Consider the following 22,472-nt stretch of genomic DNA (forward strand, 5'->3'; position numbering starts at 1 on the left):
TTATTCTAATGTATAAAGTGCTTAAAAGCCCTTATCTTAAATAATCCTCACATATATCTAATAGGAAAGGTCACCTTTAGCCTTTTTTCCCATCAGTTAGGGATTGAAAAGCAAGACAGTAATATTTGCCCAAATGCATACTATTTAAAGAAATTGTATTTAAAAGAAAGACCCACCAGGTTCGAATACAATATCATCCATAAAGTAACACATCTACAACATGGTCATTCATACCTGATATGCCCCAGTGAACTACTAAAGACCACTTCACAACTTACACACCCAGGTAAACCAAGATTTGCCACAAAATGCATATTCAAGAGGAAGTTACAACCAATCATTGCTCTCTAACTAGTGTACCTGTATGGTACATGCGTTTCCAATGACATGTTTTCCCCATTCACACTTTACATTTTTAGGTGTAGCTCTAAAAATGGAGAGTCTGCGGTGGTCCTAGGAGTGAAGCAGACCAAATTGACTACTTAGTTTTATCCAAGGGTCTACATATGGTGGCTGGACTTCCTGGCCAATCCAAATATTGTAGTCTCCAGGTTCCCACCTGTCAATCCCTCCACCCCCAGCAGCCTTTTCCTTGGGAGAGGCCAAGCAAGTGGAGTGAACATGCTTCAACGCTCCCTTGTTGGAGGCCAACATATCCCCATTCCACCTGTTAACACACAAATACACCCCCCCCAAGGGAAAAGCAGGGCAGGGGACAGAGTGCCTCCCCACTTCACTGCTTTTCTTTCTGTGGAGCAAAACAAAAGGCCAGGATGTGTGCCAATTTGGCCCTGTGTGACCAAGGCTCTAGAGTAGAGGTAGGTAATTTGTGTGCATCCAGATTTTTTGGCCTACAACTCCCATCATCCCTTACCACTGGCTATGCTGGCTAGGGTTGGTGGGGGTTGTAGGCCAAAACATCTGGAGGGCCACAAGTTGCCCACCCCTGCTCTAGACATCTTTCAACCAGCTTAAGAAAATTTAAACCTAGAGACATAAGAATAAAGGAAAAACAAAGACTAAAAGGCAGAGTTTTAGATCAGGTTTAACTTCTGCATTCTTCGAAACCAGCAACTGAGCTTATCATATCGACTTCCTTAACTATTTGATGAAGACAGGTGAGAATATAAGTAGGTCAGCATCAGTGACAGTCATTCATTCATTCATTCATTCAATCAGTCATTTCCCTCTAAGGATGCTGTTTATCCTGATATCCTGCAGGGCTGAAGGGAAGCACACTCTGATCCCATCCATCAGCCAGGGGACTAAGGACTGCTTGAATGTGTAGGGTTGAGGGGGTGGGATGTGCATGCTATTTTTATCTATTGTGAGCTGCCTCAAGGATCATTCAGCTGAAAAATGGGATATACATTTTCCAAGTTAATTAATTAATTAAATTGTTGAGTCATGCATTTACCTGTAGACTTGTTAGAGGCTCTCCGACGAATTTCGGTCACCATTAATCGTGACACTTGTGTTGTAAACTGAAGGAGATCGGAGAATTTTTCTATCATTGTACTTGGAGGAGCATTTCCAAATACCTGCAGGCAAACAAACAAATAAAACCTGCTATTAATACCAACAAGTTATAACATAGCACCTAGGAAATGAACACACACAATTCCAGCTATCTGTTTACATTTTGTATATCAGACATAAAAAACCATATGACAGCAGTGTGAAAATATAAGGTGTAACATTATTAGTAAAGCAGCCCAGTTAACACACACAGCTGCTTCTATCATGTATATACATCCAGAGGGGAAGGGGATGAAAAGGTATAGCACAAAGCCATTTTGCCACTATTGCATTCAACTAGCATTTGTTTTTGGTTTGTTTTTTTAATCTGTCTTGAGTTCATTCAGATGATCAGTAGCCTACTTACTGCATGATAACTAGAACTGCGTGGGGTAGAGGTGAAGAAGTTACCCATATATGTGGGATATACAGTTATAGTCTTGCTATAAGTTATACTCACGAAGTGAAAAGTATCCACATCCCATGTTCTGTTGAGAATTCTCAAGGCTCCCCTTAAGAAAGGCAAAGAAAGCTGGAGGGAATTGTAAGTGAACACAGAAAGAAGTAGGAACAGTTGTCTGCCTTACTCCTTCTATTGCTTATCTTGGCTTAGCAGCTAGTTTTTCCTGCTTCTCCTCTTCCTAAATTCCTAGGCAAAGGCAGAACTTAGCCCAGCCTTCCCTCAACTAGCACCCTTCAAATATTTTGGATATCAGTTCCCATCGGCCCCAGCCAGCATGGCCAAAGGTCAGGAATGCTGCGAGTCCAATACATCCTGAGGGCTCTAAACTGGGGAAGGCTAGCTTAGCTATACGTAGCTACTTTTCATGTGATGAGTTTAACATACAGCCAGGCTCTACAGCTCCACTTCCCCAGATTTCTGTACATCTGAAAAAAGGTAGCATTGCTGGTGCTAACAGCAAGGCTGGAGGCTACAGATAAGAACATGATGATCAGACCAAGGGTCCATCTAGTCCAGCGTTCTGTTCAAACAGTGGCCAACCAGCTGCAATATGCATTTACATTATATACCCAGATATAATGCACTGTGCAGTTCCTAGGTATCCAAGTCAATTACCAACTTATGCTGCTCCCTTAAATGTATGCATCCTTACTCACTTACTGCCCCAACATAAGGCCAAATGAAACATTAACCAGAAAAACCTATATCCAGACTTATTTAAACCTTATGGCTGTGGAAAAAAGCAACACGTGGCTATGAACAAAACTTTCTACAGAAATGAAAAACAAAGCCCACGTGTTCTGGTCTTTCTGCACAGAGGCAGCCAATGACTTTTGATCATGCACCAAAGTTGATTACTCGGTCAAAGTGTTTAGCTGAACTGCAAAAAAGAAAAAGAAAACGAAAAGGCCAGTTCAGTTCTACACCACAGTCATTTGGAAAAGGTATTAGCAACAACAGAGGAAACCACATGGATTTGTGTGAAAGGTGAACCAGGAAAAATCTTCCTCCTCCTCACCCCTGTGCAGCCTATAAGGTGCTTTTGAGGAAGGAGAGAAAACTTATTTTTCATACTTCTTCATATTCCTTCATAATGATTTTCTCTAACTTTAAATCAAATGCAGTTTACTCTCTTACTGTTAGAGCTATGAAATCACATGCCATATATTTCAAACCAGTCACTTAAGAAACTCTGAGGCTTTTACTTTTTAAAAACAAACCTATCATCTAAGCACCCTCATACTATATTTGCAGTTATGCCACTGTTCAGAAACCTTAAAAAGCATCATTAAGCATTCAGGAGTGTGAAACGAAAGCAGTGACAAGAAAACACAACACATTATGAACCCAAAGCACTGTTTACTTGCAGAGACCTTTTCAGTACAATGTCCATATTTTATGCATTAAAAAATCCCTTGTTGCCTTAGCTCATTGCTATTCAATGCATAAAAGAAAGAAAAAAAAGAATCACCCCACAAAGCACCAGATCATATGGTCCAACAGAGAGAAACAATATGTAATTACAGATTGTTGAATTACTACTTTTTGCCCACTTCTCAGGAAGCATAAGACATAAAAGTAATGACAGTCCAGAAACACAGCTATTTTATAGAAGAAATATAAATAGGATTGTTTCATGGCGAATCTCTTAAGAGAGTTCCACATATTATGTAGCAGCAAACCTAGGCTTGACACTGAGTGAACACTCAAGAGGGAGCTGCAGCCAATCTCAGCTCCTGTCAAATACCTCTATGATGGACAGTTTTGCAAAAAGTATCTGTTATTTATTATTATTATATTTATTTATATCCTGCCTTTTTCCCAATACTGGGGCTCAGTATCTGTTGCCATCGCACTTCATAATGTAATGTGTGAATTGTCCCCCTATCTTACATTATTTTAGTAATGTAATACTCATGCAATACATTAACTGTAAAAGCCAGTGAAAACTGTTTTATCACGTATGTAAGAACCACCAAGTCCAAATTAAATGGAACCACATACACAAATAAAGGTTAAAACAAACCCCATTAAAGAGTAAGAGACTGCTCACTGAAAACTAAGGAAATTTGACACAGGGAAGTGATGTGTGTATACAGTTCAGATAGGGTCAGCACATTACAGCCCTGTCAAAATCACAGAAGTGTCATCTTGGGCTCATTGATAATAATCCTATGCAAAACAGAAGGAATCTTTAGGTCTCTAATATGTTACAGAAGGAGATGCATTATCTGTCACTGATATTCAGGCACAGAGCAAAAATTAAGAGAGGAAGATACTCCAAGAGAGACACATTGCACATGCATGAGAGAAGGAATAGCAACTATGTAGTTCTGGCTATCACAGCTATGGGGACTTCCAATATCACTATAATAAGATTTACAGAGAATTCCTATCTCTGTGTTACACCTGCTTGGTGGAATAGGATCACTATTAAATCTCCTTGTGCTGGCAGAGCACCACACTGTGCCAGCAGGAAAAAAAAAAAAAACAGGTTGGCAAAGTAATACTCTTGTGCCGGGAGAAGCCTACTAGAAGTATAATGCTTACATTGGTAGGATTCCATTAATACAGAGGGGAAAACTGGATGGAGTGGGGGATATGGTGAGGGAGAAGGAGAAGTTAGCTGGAATCCTAAGCTCACTCCCAATTCCAATGATAGTGTAATGTTAGGCCGAAAAAGGGTTAGTGTGACAGGGAACTTTGCACAAAAGCAGCACTTTCTACAAGCACATGCACACTATCACCAGGGAGAAATAAATAAAATGGCAAACAAACAACACTTCTCAAAGCCCTTACAGGTAATGTGCCTCAAGCTTATGCCATACTAATGCCAGTCTTTAAGGTGCCAAAGTTTTAACTCTACATCTGCAACTGGGGCTGCAAGGACAAGGTAATTTAAAAGAGTGGTCTTCAACCACTCACCTGGTCACAACTGTCAACAGAGAAATGTGTGGAATTCCCTCCAGGCACTTACTAAGCAAGCTGACCAAGGATGAACAGACAAATCTACACTTACTTCCCAGCTTGCTCAGCTTCCGTGTGGGCTGCAGAGGAAGTAAAAGCTGTTTTCCTGTGACCAGTACAGAAGCCAATCGAGTTGGTGATGCAGAGAGATTGCCCCTGCTTTATCAACCTGATCAGCTTCTCTACTGGGCATGGAGGAAGGCCCTGACCTACTTTGAACTCAGTTTGCGAAGCCAATCAGGCTGGCACAACAGGGACAGCCCAATCCATTTCTATGCTGGATGTGCAGAAGATGAAGCCCCTCCCTGTGTGTCCGGCATAGAAATAATGCAGGCTGGCAGAGAAGGTAGGGAGCGATCCATGCATCCTCCACCAGCTAACCCTGTTTCTCTGCCAGACATTCAGGAAGGAGCTTTGCTTCCTGCACATCCAACACAGAAACACAGCTGGCTGGGTATAGAGGCATGGATCACACTTCACCTCCACCAGTTTACTTGGCTTAAGGGCTGACCATGGAGAAAGGGGCTTCATTTCCTCCACAGCCAGTGCAGAAGCCAAGACAGCTGGTGGCGGCAGAGAGCGATCCATGCCTCCATAGCCAGGCTACTGCATTGCTAACCTCAAATTTTTTACAAGCTTGCTTTTCACTCTTAAGAGTGGCCCCTCTTATGAGTAAAAAGTGAGCTAGTAACTTTAGGAGGCTAACTTTAGCAACAAGGCTACTCCAAAGCGATACACCAGGGAGGAAGTTTCACCAAGGTGCGAGAAACTATACTTCAAAGTCAGACTCCCATACATGCTCCCCAGCCCAACTTCCTAAGAAAAATGGTGGGTGTGCAGACCACTCAAACACCTAGGGCCACAGTATCTCCATCCATCACTCTGGAATTAAGGACCCCTTTCTCAAAGTTGACCTTTCATTATTCGCCAGGTTGTGGCAGTATCTCCAACATGAGGTAAGTATGCATTGTGCATAAATGGAGCCCCTGTGGGCCAACAAACCCAAATAAGTTCACAGTCACTCTATGAATGACGAACACAGCCACCCTTGTTGGTGGACCCAAGTGCTCTACTCCACTGTTGCCACACACTTATCTTTCCTTGCTGGATCAGAATGCATAACAGTGAACCAGGGCAAAAGGTTGCAACTTTTGAGGCAGTATGCATATTACACAATGGGCTGGTTCACATGACACAGCCGGGTCATTATGAGTTATTTAACCCATGATGAGTATGCGGTCACCTTTTTGAATATACAACCCTCGATCGGGGTTATCGGGGGTTGCGCTGTGTCATGCACGCATAACCCTACTACTCACATAACCCTACTAGTAATCGAGGGTTATGCGAGGGTGGTTTATCCCTCGAATAACCCACAATGGCCAGGTTCGCACAACACAGCACAACCCCCAGTCACTCCAGTTGGGGTTTATGTATTGAAACAGCATCTGCACACACCACAACTCATCGTGGGTTATTTAACCCACAATGATCCGGCCATGCCATGCAAACCAGATCAATAGATAATTTACACAAGAATAAATAAACTATGAACATTTACATTGACAGCTAAGCCAGTATGAACATTTACTTCCCATGTAATAGAGAAACACTGTGCTGCTCAGTTAGCTACCAGCCCTTACTTCTGGGCACTTACTCTTCAAGCACATTATTTTATTTGGTGTCCTAGAGGAAAGCTAAACAGTAATTCTTAATTTCACAATTGCTCTCTTAAGCAGATATAAATTCTGAGCGTAGAAGGCACACGGGCTGTATGACTTTGGATTATGCTCCTGGGAGATGCAAACAGATACGTTTAAACTGTTATAGCAGCCAATTAGTATGTATGCTCACTGAGGAGATATATGAATAAGAAGTTGGAAACTTCATTTCGTTTAATGATTTATATCAGCACCTTTCCTTAGAGATTTAAAATTCCCTTGATTTAAATCAATCTACCTTGTTACAGTTATGTATTCAGTGAAATATTTGAAAAGAAGACAGGAAAAGAGGAAACACACCTAAAAAAAGGCTCCCTGAAATAATGACAGAAGTTGTTATGCAGCGTATATGCACAATTGATATCAAGAAGCAGAAAGCTATCTGAATGACCCCGGGGTTGCATTCACCATAAAGGACTATTACAAGGCAGCAAAGTTGTTCCAAGTCCAAAACTACTTGTGACTAGGCTGAGTCTAAAAGCCTCTCTGAGAAAAAATGGTTTCAATATTCAAGCTGCATTTATATATATATAAAAAGGTGTCCCCAACCAGTCGTGTCTGACTCTAGGGTGCGGTGCTCATCCCCGTTTCTAAGCCGAAGAGCCAGCGCTGTCCGAAGACGCTTCCGTGGTCATGTGGCCAGCATGACTGAACACCGAGGTGCACGGAACGCTGTTACCTTTCCCGCCGAGGCGGTACCTATTTATCTACTTGCAATTTCTTGCTTTCGCCACAAATTCAATCATCCTGAACCTGATTCCCATCCCAAAGGAAGGCTAGCCAATAACCCCTTTCAAGTTCTCCTTATTCATGGGAAAACAAATTTCCAGTAGTCAACAGCAGCCATTACTTCTCATATTTATCACATTCAGTATCCATATTTATCTCATATACTTTCTACTCCTCATGAAGTAGAAAGCTTGATCCAAAGCTTGGTCCAGAGAAAAGCAGGTTTGTTCATACTACACCAGTGCTTTATGACCAGTATTAGCTGCCAGTCTATTTCCAGGCCCAATTCAAAGTGCTGGTATTAACTTTTAAAGTCCTAAGTAGCTTGGGGCCAGGTTACCTGAAAGATCATGTCCTCCCATATATTCCTGCCTGGACCCTGAGGTCATCTTCAGAGGCCCTTCTCTGGGTGTCTCTGCCAAATGAAGCAAAGTGGGTGGCTTCTAAACAGAAAGCCTTTTCAGTGGTGGCACTCTGGTTATAGAATGCCCTCCCCAGGAAGGCTTGCCTGGAGCCTATGTTTGGGACTTTTTGGTACCAGGTGAAGACCTTCCCCTGCCCCAAGCTTTTCAGTGTTTCATTTTTAAAAATTGTGTTGGTATATTTTTAGATCTTTAGAAAAATTATGTTAGTGCATTTTTACACTGCTGTTGGCATTTGTTCAGGTTTTACTTTGGTTTTATTCTGTTTTAAACTTTTTATATTATGATTTGCTATGTTATTGCATTTTATGGTTTTAAGTTTTGTTTTGTGAACCACCTAGAGAATGTCGTGTCTTCAGCAGTAAAGGAGTGTAATAAGCAAATATATAAATACAACATTTGAAAACACAACAAATGTGCAAAAGGGATGAGGCAGTCATAGCCAGAATAAATTTAGACCCATTCTTAGATTATTTTTCATATGAATACTTTTGCAAGTCATTCTCATGATAGAAATTGGAATGAAAGATTTTATCCTGGCATCTACTCAAAAAATAAATCACACATAGGACATGAATGTACGGCACTTCAGCATATATGCCTCTGCCTAACTCAGACAGACACAGACATAAATCACTCCCATGTTATTATATTTGCCCTGGACATGACTTGTGGGCCACTTCCATCAATAACAAACTGGGAAGTGGTCATTGGGGAATTTTGATTCAAGCAACTCTCATAAAAGAGAAAATTGTTATGACCGTAGAAGAAGGCAATGCGCACATCGTAACACTGCTTTAGATGTAGAAAAAGCAAAAACTGGCATTCAGATATTTAGCTTTTAAATTCAATCCTTCTAGCACCATTCGCACCCCCACCCTCTTCATCAACCATTTTTAAAAGGTGCACCATTTACAGCCTACAACTGGGGACAATAAATAGATCTTTGATAGGGCTTACCCTATTAAAAACTGGTAGCATCATGTAAAGCTTCTCTTCTTGTTCTTTCTGGGTCATGTGCCGAGGAGGATGACACAGTTCCGTAAAGAGTCGACGCAGGTGCATCAACCCTAGAGCGTTATCTTGAGGACTACATTCCTCCTGCCGGGGTCGACCCATTATCCTTTTCACCATATTCATCTTTGCTGGTTTCCGAAAGACCCCTTTGATCCTGTTCAGGAAGAATGAGAATGAAGTTGTTTTCAGCAATATATTCATTAGGAGTCATATCTCCTGCACACACAACAATGCATAGCTGGCTAAACAGTAAAAAAACATAGTTCTGAGGTTTGTTTTCCAATTGGAGACTAACAGCAATATGAAAAAAAAATGCAGCACAGCATTCTTCATTGATCAGCTAACACTCCATCTCATCAATATTTTAAACCAGTAAGCTCAACCTCTTGGGAAGTATGGGTCTGCCATTATTTATTTCCGTTGTGAAGTTCACAAATACGTATCTCCAAGTCCATGAAGATGCACACTCAGCAACAGTTAGCTTTGCACACAGTGGGGTTTTTCCCTATGGCTTCAAAATTCCAGTTATTTAACATCCCCATTTTGTTCCAAGTCACCTCTTTTATGTATACATAGAAAAATATAGAGCTAGAAATTCCTATCCTATTTCTGAAAGTGTGTGGGCAAGGGGGTGAGACTACATAACTTAAAACTTGGAAGACTGGTTGATTATGCACAGTATAGTCTAAATGAACAGTTGCATACTGAAGACACAATGTGCGGACTGAGTTTGGGCTCATCTGAAGTTATAAGTTATAGCAAGCTCATACACATACCCAACCCATTTATCTTGATTGGCTAAAAACATTCTTACACGTAGAAACACACAAGAGTAAAGCTACAAGGTAGAGGCCACCAATTAAAAAGCAAGACTGACATCCTCATTATGCAGAATTATTTATTTGAAGTTTCACAAAAAGCCAAGGTAGCCATGTTGACCATAAGTAAAAGACCAAAATCCATATTAGTGTTAACACCTTTCTTAGGCCAACGGAAAGTCATTTTTACTTGAGACTGTGGATGATGATGATTGTCACAACCTAAGGACCTTGACTCACTTCTGCTAGGGGAAAAAAAAAATCCTGCTCTATCCTGGGCATGCGGGGAGCAGGGGGTAATCACTTTGTCCTCATGTCTTCAGTTCATGATACCATTTACCTGCCAGGACTGAAATCCTAGCATGGAGTTAACAACCAATGGGATAAGTTATATTCCAACATAAAACTATTAACCAAGGCAGGTTCTATTCTGCACAATTTTTGCTTATGTTACTTAATTTATCTGGGTTTCCATATTGATGGGAAAGGGCAAAGAGCTATGCTGAACACTCAAGCTCTCCTAATGACTGGAAATACTCCTCAACCCTACTCTGGCTTCCAAGACTACCAGGCCTTTCCCACATACTGTCAAGCCTATGTTAACACCATAACTGCAAGAAGACATTTAATTTAAAATGAAAGCAAAGACATGGATTTTTACAAAGGAACAGCGTATTTCGAGCTTGCACAGATTTATGAGGCACACACAGAGCCCAGGTTACTGTGCATCACAAGTTCAATTTCTCATGAATAAAAAGGAAGCAGGGAGGATCAGAAATCTTCTCGATGTATCATGTCTGGATGTCACAGTTGAAACTCTCCAGCAAAGCAAAGGTCATATACAAAATCCACAAAAGGAAAGCTAAATTCAAGAGCCTATTTTTCCTTAGCACAATTAGAATCTGTATTACAGTATATCATGTTTTTTCTTTCTGACATCCCTGTTTGAAGCGCACTGTATATAGAGATTTGAACTTTCTCCAGATATAACACTATTCCCTGGAACAACTCTCTGGAACCCTTTCTCAATATAGATCAGAACAAAAGAAGTTGCCATTTACACTATTTAATGGAAAGATTGACTAGGTTTGGCCAGAAGTTAATTCAGATAAAACACCTCCAGGTTACATTAAATAATGCAAATGTATAATAAGGATCTAAACAAGAATGAAGTAGATTAATATACATTCATCATTGGGATATGATAATTTAGGGGTAAATAATACCACAGCTTTCAAAACATTTGTTTAAAACGGTTAGGCAGCGACCATGCAACATGCACTGTATTAGTTTAACAATAGCTATTATAGGACTACACAATGGGTTTGTTGCTTTCAAAGGGTGTTATTTAAGCAAGCAACTGGATAATTATCTAAACATTTATCAGGAGACTTTCTCTAGCTATTCAAGCTGCCATGCTAAAAACCATTTTAAAACACATTAGAAATATGGTGAAATGAAAAAGACATCATATATTTCCTTTAGTTTTATAATAGCATTGATAGGCCTTATTTATCTCTACTACTGTCCTAAGAACCTCAGAATTACCCCTTTAATACAAATTCAATCCCAGTTCACATGTAATGACAACCCATGGGTTCTTTAAACTATGGGTTGTTGGGCACAAGCGAGAGCGAGCACGCTGCCTCCAGTGTGCTCACTTCCATTTTCAGTAAACAACCTACGATCATAGGTTATGAGCATAATGTCTGAACCTGGATACTCCGGGTTGTTTAAGGGTTAAACAATCCAGAATGAACCTACAATTTGTTCTTGGTTAACTGTGGGTTATTTAACCCTCAAACACAGGGCATCCAGATTCAGGCATCACGCTCACAACCTACAAACAGGGTGATTGTAGGATGTTTACAGAAAGCAAAAGTGAAGAGCGTTTGTTCACCCCCACCAATTTGTGGGTTAAACGACCCATGGGTTGTTGTTAAGTGCAAACTGGGTCTTAAGATTGAGAACACAGACCACTTATACTTCATGTTGCGGCTAACCCATGGTATGGGTTGTCAGCCGTGCCAACAAACCATAGCTTGTTAACCACAAACCACCCAGAAAGAGAATCCATGGTTTGTTGTTGGGTTGTGAAATCTGGGTTGTTTAAACCATGAGTAGTTATTATGTGAATCCAAAATTGTGGGTTGTTCATGGATTGTTTTGCCAGGCTACAGAGGTGGCAGGCAAGAGTGGTTAAAAAAAACAAAAAACACCCACTCTGCATGGCACTACTACAGCACTGGAAAGGCATTTGGGATACAGGAAGGGAGGGAGCAGGCAAAGGAGAAAGGAAACAAACAACCCACACATTCCGAAAATGAACGATGGTTTGTTCAGTTTGCCAGACAAACCCTGGGTAGGGCAACAAACTATGATTTAATCATAGGTTAAATAAAACATGGGTTAGCAGTATGTGCAAAGTCACATGGGCTGTTTGCATGACATGACAGCCCACCATGGGTTATTTAACCTATGGTGAGGCTGCAGCGCATGCGCCCACCATTTTGAACATGCAACCCTCGCTTGGGGGTTGTTGTGTTGTGCGAACCCAATGAGTGTGGGTTATGCAAGGGTTAAACAACCCTCACATAACCTATGGTCTGTTTTAGGATTATGCAAGGGTTGTTTAACTCTCCCATAACCCACACTTGCTGGGTTCACACAATTTGACAACCCCCAAGTGGGGATTACATATTTGAAGTGGCGCCTGCAGGCATCGCAGCTCATCTTGGGTTAAATAACCCAGAATGAGCCATGACATGTCATCCAAACATGGGCATTGTTTCAAAATAAATAAATTCCACAATACTTCTAAAGCAGAATGCACAGCAACCAGCTTTCCAGGAGACATAATTATTATATTAGAAAAAATATACAGTTTCATTTTCCTGATTAAGCCAATTACTGTGCAGTTCAAGTCTAGCACACTCTTACTACAATAACTTCTTAAAAATCAAGATATTTCGCACTGGCTTTTCTCCATAAGGAGCAGCACAAAAAAACCTGAGTTTAAAAAAAATAACAGAGGTGGAGCCTAAATTTCAACTAGAATCTCTTTTTTAAAACAAATCTGATTTAAAATGAAAATCTGAATGCAGTACAAACAAATATATTAATGACAATACATCCCTTACAACTGAATTAGAACTATCAAATTAGTGAAAGGAGAGGTTTCCTTCCATGGTCTGATTGCCCTTCAGTTTGCTTATATACCCGATTTCAGGTGTCTAAGCATGGCTTCAGGGAGGGGGTGGGAATGGGGCTGGAGACTGCATAGGAAGCTGTGTAGAACAGCTTCCGTGGCCTCCTCCCTGCCCCCAGAATGCCCCCTTTTTGCCCTGTCCATGCTCCGTGTTACAAGCACGGACAGGCACAGAGGGGCAGCTGCCGCAGTTCTCTCCATCCTGGCTACAAGGGGGAGGGGATCACAGTTTTCTGGCTACGAGCTCATAGCGCTGTCTACAAGCTCGGAGCTAGGAAACCAAAAAATCCTATCTCCTCCAGACACTGACTAGGGGACATAGTATTTGCTCTCTAAGCACATATAAATCTGCAGTACAAAAAGCGCATGGCTTGCATAACCAAAAGTTTTAGATTATGCTTCCAGATGGTATAAGGCAGAGATGCAGAACCTCAGGTCCGGGGTTAAAGTAATTAACACATAGTATGATAAAAAGGATCAAGCTGCAGGAGATAGAACTGAACCTCTTGATGAATTGTAATTTAAAGATTTCATGTTGTAATCATACTCTGAACTTCCTTTGCTCAACAATGGCCTCTTTAAGGTCAGTCACAATAGGGATTTTAGGATGTATAGAAGAACTGTGGCCATGCAGCTTTCTAGAATCTCAAACAAGTTGGTGGCAAAGGGTCACAGAATCTGGAAGGGACCCAGCAGTGATCTGAGACAGGATCCTTTATACCTACCATCTCTACAGTTGAGCACACAGACAGTATCCAAATAGCAGAAACAAGAACAGAAAGAGCTGCAATGGGTAAGGTGCTCTGCAATATAGCCAAAGCAACATAAGGGGGGGGGGATTGGGGGGGGAATCAAGCTTTTCAAGTACTACAGGTACAAAAGATAAGAGATGGACAAGTGATATTTATCAATTTGCCATGGGATGAACATTCTTTTGAGTTAAACACTGCAAATGAAAACTAAAGCTACTGTTTGCTATCTAAAAGATGAAGAGGATCAATACAAATCAGTTATAACACCATCACTGGCCCCAAGATTGTTACTGCAGTAAATATCCAATGAATGTTTCTCCAGCTGTTTCTCTCACAAATCTTACTTTCACAGAGAAATTACATGACTTACGACTGGTTCCACACAAACCATTCATTCCCAGTCACAACAGGCATTTTATGATTAAAAACAGAGGAATGCCAAAAATACACAAGAAGCCATTTGTTTTGTTTAAATACTATTGCTTTTATTAATCTGTTTTACCATAACAATGCAGCAGGACTACATTAATAAGACTGCTAAATCAACATGCAGATTCAAAGCATTCACACTGCTGTATTTTCTGATGACAAGTGGACCATATAATTTGTAAACACTATAAAAAATAGGACCATAGGAAGCTGCCTTATACTGAGTGAGACCGCTGGTCCATCTAGCCCAGTATTGTCAACCCTGACTGGCAGTGGCTCTCCACAGTTTCAGGGAGTGGAGAGCCACAATTTTTCCAGCCCTACCTGGAGATGCCAGGGACCAAACTTTGGACCTTCTGCATGCAAAACATGTACTCTCCCACTGAACCACGGCCCTTCCACTACTAAGCCACGACCCTTCCAGTCCCTGCTTCAAGTGTGAAACATTCAGCTAAAAGGAAAGAGACATGAGATGAACTAGAAATTTTTCCTAACAAGTTTTATTTTTAGTCATTTGTTAGCTTTATATTAAATAGGATAGTTAAAAACACACAACATAGTGTTAAGCTTCCCTTTGACCCAATTTTCACCTGTGCAAAAATGCAAGGAGTAAAAAACCCCTTGGCAACACATTAATACAATTTCCATAGCAATGGAACACAGAACAAGAAGCATTTGTGACAGAGGTATCTCAATGGGAACAATGACTGCTTTATCGCCATCGAAAGAAACAATATAAAACTGACTATACAAACTTCTTTCCACATAAATGTTTGCCAGCCTTCCTGTGTTACTCTGTCTGATAGATTCAGAAATCTTACACTGGAAATATGTCTAAAACAATTTCACACAGTGAACATTGGACAAAAAAGTTTAACAGATTTTACATGCCAAAAGGCAACAAAATAACTATCCTACCTGGTATTTTTCAGGTTCCCTGCAGGCATCTTAAGTTTTAAAATCTCTCTGAGAAGAGAGCAGCAGCCTTCTATTTCTCGTGACTATCTATTACTGCCAGCCCAATATTAAATAAACAACCTTCAGGCAATCCAGGCGAGACTCAGAGCTTTGCTCCTGGAGGAGCCTGCAGTACCAGTGTGCAAGCTGGCTTGAAAACAGAAGTACAAAGCTGCTGTTCTATCCATCGCCACAGCCCGTCTCATTCGTCATATGATTACAAATAAGGGATGGACCCATTCTGCTTCAGGCAAAGTCCCTCCTCCCTGCTTGTGTCAACTAACATATGCTGATTAATGTAGCATTTACAAAGAACAAGGAAGACAAAGTGGGAGGAGGAGAAAATCCACTCAGATTCACATACAGTACAGTTTAAAGAAAGCCTAACAATCATTTTTCACCTAGTATTACAGCTTATGTCTGCTTTTTTGTTACTATTAAAGAAACACATTACCACAGCCTTGTAAGTAAACCCAAAAAAGATACTAGCCTACAAAAAATGGTGTGCTGGGGGCTGGCAGAAGGGAAACAGAGAGCTGCATTTCTATGCCAGGGGTGGTGAAGGGGCTTTCTTCCTTATTCAGCTCCCCTCCTGTAAGAGATTCTAACCTGTGGGATTTGGGCCAAGTACTCCTTTTGGACTACCCACCATCCTTGCTAACAAGGAAGAGGTGTGTGGGTTGGGTACATGCCGAATAGCTGGTTGCCCTTGGCTGGCTAGCCCTTATAAGGGGGATTTGAAGTCCTTGTCAGCAGACAGGGGAGAGGTGGGTCCACTGGAGGCTGTATTGCTCCAGACCAAAGGGGGAGCAGAAGGAGGGGAAAGTGCTGGGGGACCCTTCCTGGGGTTTACTCTACAACAGAAGTTGCAGAGGCACAGGATAGCCAAGTGGACAGCTTGGAGGTTTGTTTTACTGTTTTATTATATCCTTTGTTTGCTCCCTTACATTATGTTTGTTAGTCTATAAATAAAAGTATGTGTTTGCTTATCTGGCCTGGTGCTGTGTATTTTGAAGTTTCTGAACAAGACCTAAGAGAGGGAATTCTCCCTCACATGGCTTAACTACTTGGACATGCTACTCTGGACTTTAGATCTGGGCTTGGAAGAGCGGGTTGGAGACAGATAAAGTCTCAGTTGGTTAAAATGATGTTACACTCCTCTAGCAGCTTGCTTGTTTTCTATGCTGGGAGCACAGCAAGGACAGAGTCCTCCATCCCTCCTGCGCCAGCCTGCTCACATGCCAGCATAGAATTTCATACACCTATCTGCATGCAACTCCCTACCAGGCTAGTGCTTACATACAAGGTTGCATTACCATTTTAACATTTCACCTGTGTCAGGAAATGCAAGGCACTGTACCAAACACCGCAGCAATTGCCAGAACCTTTACAATATAAAAAAGATAGCCTGGGGATTATGACAGATGCTGTGTTCATAGAACCTACAAGTCACCTGTACATCTAGATCCCTAACCTGCAAAATAATGACCCTGTTCACACAATCAAAACCAACTACCATGGCTTATTTAAATCGCTTATTTAAATCGGCAGCGTGTGGTGGCCGCCACTAGCCTAATTACTTGCCTGGGCTGTTGGGTTATTTGGGGGTTGTTTCCCCTTCAAACAAGCCATGCCACCCAGGTTCAGGCGATGCAACAAGCTGCGCCTAGGCGGGTAATTAGGCTAACAGTGCCCAGGATGCACAGCTAATTTAAACAAGCCACCATGGTTTATTTGATCATGCAAACTGGTCCAATGTGAGAAACAAGGAGTCGTGAATTTAACCCCTTGCCAAGACCTGCACGTGCTTGCTTCATGTTACAACAGGTGTGACTTGCCCTTATGCCCGATTTCTTTTGAGCATCAAAATGCTCAAAAATGCACCCCGAATAAGTACAGTTTTATATGTGAACTTAACCATGACAAAAATCAGCTCACCACCACATAACAGGCAAGACACTGGTTTCCAATTAGATGCTGAAATAGCTAATGAACACACTACTAAAAAGCAGCCACATGTACCCTGGGACAAATGTTACATTTGTTACATCAAGCCATGGGCAGCAGGGGAAGGACACAAACAAGTCTGTGGCCCACTTCCCATTCTTTAACCACAGTTAAAGACCAGCAAGTGTTATGTCTGCAGTGAACCAAATTTCCACTTTCCACATCAACAATTCATATTTTCATAGATAGATAGATGGATAGATGGATATAGATATAGATATAGAAATAGATATAGATATAGATAAAGTGTCGTGGTAACATTAAAACCCCCTTCATGGATCACTGCCTTGTTGTGGCGAAGGGGCTTGCGTAACTCAGTGAAGCCATAAGCTATGCCGTGCAGGGCCACCCAAGACGGACAGGTCATGGCAGACAGTTCTGACAAAATGTGGTCCACTGGAGAAGGAAATGGCAACCCACTCCAGTATTCTTGCCAAGAAAACCCCATGGAACGTATCACAAGGCTAAAAGAGATGACGCCGGAAGATGAGCCCCTCAGGTCGGAAGGTGTCCAATATGCTACTGGAGAAGAGCAGAGGGTATTTCCAAGTAGCGCCAGAAAGAGTGAAGCGGCTGGGCCAAACCCGAAAGGACACTCAGCTGTGGATGTGTCTGGTGGTGAAAAGAAAATCCGATGCTGTAAAGAACAATATTGTTTAGGAACCTGGAATGTCAGATCAATGAATCAAGGTAAGCTGGAGGTGGTCAAACATGAGATGGCAAGATTGAACATCGACATCTTGGGAATCAGCGAACTAAAATGGACAGGCATGGGCGAATTTAATTCAGGTGACCATCATATCTACTATTGTGGGCAAGAATCCCTTAGAAGAAATGGAGTAGCACTCATAGTCAACAAAAGGGTGGGAAAAGCAGTACTGGGGTACAATCTTAAAAATGATAGAATGATCTCAGTACGAATCCAAGGCAAACCATTCAACATCACAGTAATTCAAGTTTATGCCCCAACCACTGAGGCCGAAGAAGCTGAGGTTGATCGGTTCTATGAAGACCTACAACACCTTCTAGAACTAACACCAAAAAAAAGATGTCCTCTTCATCATAGGGGATTGGAATGCTAAAGTAGGAAGTCAAGAAATCACCGGGATAACAGGCAGGCATGGCCTTGGTGTACAAAATGAAGCAGGACAAAAGCTAATAGAGTTTTGCCAAGAGAACATGCTGATCATAGCAAACACTCTTTTCCAACAGCACAAGAGGCGACTCTACACATGGACGTCACCAGATGGTCAATATCGAAATCAGATTGATTATGTCCTTTGCAGCCAAAGATGGAGAAGCTCCATACAGTCAGTAAAAACAAGACCTGGAGCTGACTGTGGCTCAGATCATGAGCTGCTTCTTGCAAAATTTCGGCTTAAATTGAAGAACGTCGGGAAAACCACTAAACCGTTCAGGTATGACCTAAATCATATCCCTGATGAATATACAGTGGAGGTGAGGAATAGATTTCAGGGATTAGACCTGATAGACAGAGTGCCTGAGGAACTATGGACGGAGGTCCGTAACATTGTTCAGGAGGCAGCAACGAAATCCATCCCAAAGAAAAAGAAATGCAAGAAAGCCAAGTGGCTGTCTGATGAGGCTTTACAAGTAGCTCACGAAAGAAGAGAAGCGAAAAGCAAGGGAGAAAGGGGAAGATATACCCAACTGAATGCAGAGTTCCAGAGAATAGCAAGGAGAGACAAGAAGGCCTTCTTAAATGAACAATGCAAAGAAATCGAGGAAAACAACAGAATGGGAAAGACTAGAGATCTCTTCAAGAAAATTGGAGATCTCAAGGGAACGTTTTGTGCAAAGACGGGCATGATAAAGGACAAAGAAGGCAGGGACCTAACAGAAGCAGATGAGATTAAGAAGAGGTGGCAAGAATACACAGAAGAACTATACAGGAAAGATCTGAATGTCCCTGATAGCCATGATAGTGCGGTCACTGAACTTGAGCCGGACATCCTCGAGAGTGAAGTCAAGTGGGCCTTAGGAAGCATTAGTAACAACAAAGCTAGCGGAGATGACAGTATTCCAGCCGAGCTATTTAAAATCCTAAAAGATGATGCTGTTAAAGTGCTGCATTCAATATGCCAACAAATCTGGAACACTCAACAGTGGCCACAAGACTGGAAAAGGTCAGTTTACATTCCAATTCCAAAGAAGGGCAACGCCAAAGAGTGTTCAAACTACCGCACAATTGCGCTCATTTCACATGCCAGCAAGGTGATGCTCAAAATCCTACAAGCTAGGCTTCAGCAGTATGTGAACCGAGAACTACCGGAAGTACAAGCTGGGTTTCGAAGAGGCAGAGGAACTAGAGATCAAATCGCCAACATTCGCTGGATCATGGAGAAAGCAAGAGAATTCCAGAAAAACGTCTATTTCTGCTTCATTGACTACGCTAAAGCCTTTGATTGTGTGGATCACAACAAACTGTGGCAAATTCTTAAAGTGATGGGAGTACCAGACCACCTTACCTGTCTCCTGAGAAACCTGTACGAGGGTCAAGAAGCAACAGTCAGAACCAGACATGGAACAACCGATTGGTTCAAAATTGGGAAAGGAGTACGACAAGGCTGCATATTGTCACCCTGCTTATTTAACTTATATGCAGAGTACATCATGAGAAATGCCGGGTTGGATGAATCAGAGGTCGGAATTAAGATTGCTGGGAGAATTATCAACAACCTCCGATATGCAGACGATACCACCCTAATGGCAGAAAGCGAAGAGGATCTAAAGAGCCTCTTGTTGAGGGTGAAAGAGGAGAGTGCAAAAGCTGGTTTGAAACTCAACATTAAAAAAACGAAGATCATGGCATCTGGCCCCATCACTTCCTGGCATATAGAAGGGGAAGAAATGGAAGCAGTGACAGATTTTACTTTCTTGGGTTCCAAGATCACCGCAGACGGTGACTGTAGCCATGAAATTAAAAGACGCTTGCTCCTTGGGAGGAAAGCTATGGCCAACCTAGACAGCATAGTAAGAAGCAGAGACATCACCTTGCCGACAAAGGTCCGTCTAATCAAAGCTATGGTTTTCCCAGTAGTAATGTATGGCTGTGAGAGCTGGACTATAAGGAAGGCTGAGCGCCGAAGAATTGATGCTTTCGAACTGTGGTGCTGGAGAAGACTCTTACGAGTCCCCTGGACTGCAAGGAGGTCAAATCAGTCCATCCTAAAGGAAATCAACCCTGAGTGCTCATTGGAAGGACAGATAATGAAGCTGAAGCTCCAATATTTTGGCCACCTAATGCGAACAGAAAACTCCCTGGAAAAGACCCTGATGCTGGGAAAGACTGAAGGCAAAAGGAGAAGGGGACGGCAGAGGATGAGATGGCTAGATAGCATCACGGATGCAATGAATATGAACTTGAGCACACTCCGGGAGAGAGCGCAGGACAGGAAGGCCTGGCGTGCTATGGTCCATGGGGTCACGAAGAGTCGGACACGACTGAACGACTGAACAACAACAACATTAAAACAGTAGAGGTCAGGGCTGCGCACCGCTTTGGCCCGAAGCCCAAGTTGAAGTGGGCTGCTTCCGAGGTGCAGTGGAGGGGGCATGATGCAATCCGAAGTGGGTTGGGGGCTCTCCAAAGTGCTTCAGAGCTTCGGTACCCCAGCCCAGTTGTGCCGGTGTATCCAGCTCCTTATCTGAGCCATCATGAGGGGGACTGACCATCATCACCGCTGCCACCGCCATCGCCGCTGCCACCTCTGCCTCCACCGTCACCGCTGCTGTCACTGCTACTGCCGCCGCTGTCGCTGCTACTGCCGCCATCACTGCCGCTGCCCGCCACCAGCTCCTGAGCCCCGGACACATGCCAGCTCTTGTTGCAGGGAGTCACCATTTTAAAAATGGCAACTCCCTGAAACAAGAGCTGGTGCGCATCCAGGGCTCAGGAGCTGGCAGCAGCAATGACGGCGCCAGCAACAGCAGCAGCAACAGCAACAGCGGAGGTGGGAGCGATGACGACAGTGACTCGTCCTCATGATGGCTGCCAATGCACGTCCCAAGGGCCTTATAATTTTTTTATAAGGTTACTTGAGTTCCCATAATTTGTCTTCTGAACTCTGTTTTTGTGCCTTCTCTCAACTCAGTCTTCCCACTCTGCAGTGTTTCTCATTCATGCCCCGGACATTCTGCCAAGGTTATTGCAACATGCAGGGATGAAGCGCAGCAAAACTTTATTCACTCAAAAGTTAGGACTCAATTATATGTATTTTTTAAAGATGGGCAATAAAGCCTGACACATATACATACAATTGGCCAAAGGATACACCTGTCTTAGTGGCACTTATTAAAGCTGCAAGATTTGAGGCTGCATAGGCTTCCTCACTCTTTAGTCTCAAGAAAAATTATAATAGGCTGAAATTAACAAAAAAGTCCGTGTTATTGTAAAACAACTGTACAAAGTTAGAAGAATTCCAGATGCATTATACTGGTCTACATGGAAAATATGGAGTATTTCTATCACTCCTCGAGATGGCTCAGGTAAGTAACTCAACACACCTCAATGATGCTTCTAGAGCTGCTTCGCATTACTTTTCCTGGCAGAGATTATCCCTTTTCTGAGTATTGTCTACTGACGTTGATTTAAACAAAGCAAAATAGTTTAGAAAGAAAAATAGCTAAATTGCTTTTTTAAAAATACAAGGGCACAGTCCAGCACAGAGTTAAGTGGGCTTACTAAAATATCACTGCTGCAATACAGTTCTTCCCATCCATCTGAAGAAGTTGTTTTCCCCATTTGTTAGAATACAGTGCATAATCTAATGGGTGTGCACCATACCTCTGTGGTGTGCACCACACCTCCCTATATTTACAGGTTCAGACACATGTGTACACAAAAGTTCATGTGCATGTGCGAATGAGGACACATAGTAACAATACATCCTGGATGGATGGATCAAAAAGCACTAGCAAGAACAGAATTTCTCCTCAATGACATGTCTCCTTCCCTCCATGCTTATCCCTAGAAAATCTGACCGCCTCCCAGTTTTGTAAATATGGTGTACCAAGGTTATCAAAAAACCTTTCCACACATGTTTTTCTCAATCTTATCATTTAGACCAGGGGTGAACAACCTGTGGCCCTCGCCTAATTTCAAAGGTCTTCTGAAAGCGATCACTTCAGATCTCTGGCAATAGTAAGCTGCCAGCCCACTGGGTAGGGAGGAAAGATGGTGGGAGGGAGACAGACACACACACACACACACACATACACACAGAGTGAGACAGAGAGAGAGAGAAGGAGTGGCCCGCCTACTTTTGGCTCTGGCCCCACCCAACACCAGCAAGTGGTCCCTGACAGATTACCCCCCAAAGGAATGTGGCCCTCAACAGAAAAAAAAGGTTCCCCACCCCTGATTTAAACTATCCTAATTCATTCTAAAAATATACAAGCAGAAAATCATGGTGGTTCTTTGTTTCTGTGTTTAAGATAAAAC

The 22,472-nt window shown here is 42.3% G+C and overlaps 1 protein-coding gene across 5 annotated transcripts in view; it reads right to left on the reverse strand.

The window, feature by feature from the left end:
- The window catches only part of WDFY3 (WD repeat and FYVE domain containing 3), a 213,466-nt gene that overhangs the window by 133,715 nt on the left and 57,279 nt on the right, over window positions 1–22,472 (reverse strand). For 4 of the 5 annotated variants that reach the window (XM_084855546.1, XM_084855544.1, XM_084855549.1 and 1 more), the window contains 2 exons: window positions 8,781–8,991; window positions 1,418–1,541 (listed from right to left, as the gene is read on the reverse strand). In XM_084855546.1, the coding sequence (XP_084711672.1) occupies window positions 1,418–1,541; window positions 8,781–8,991 (335 nt within the window). Of the gene's footprint in view, window positions 1–1,417; window positions 1,542–8,780; window positions 8,992–14,962; window positions 15,081–22,472 lie in introns of those variants that run through there. The other variant, XM_084855547.1, reaches the window with a different exon arrangement.

This window comes from Heloderma suspectum, chromosome 5 (assembly GCF_057233095.1).
Source record: "Heloderma suspectum isolate Gila_16-S chromosome 5, 16-S_ref, whole genome shotgun sequence".
Lineage (NCBI taxonomy): Eukaryota > Metazoa > Chordata > Lepidosauria > Squamata > Helodermatidae > Heloderma > Heloderma suspectum.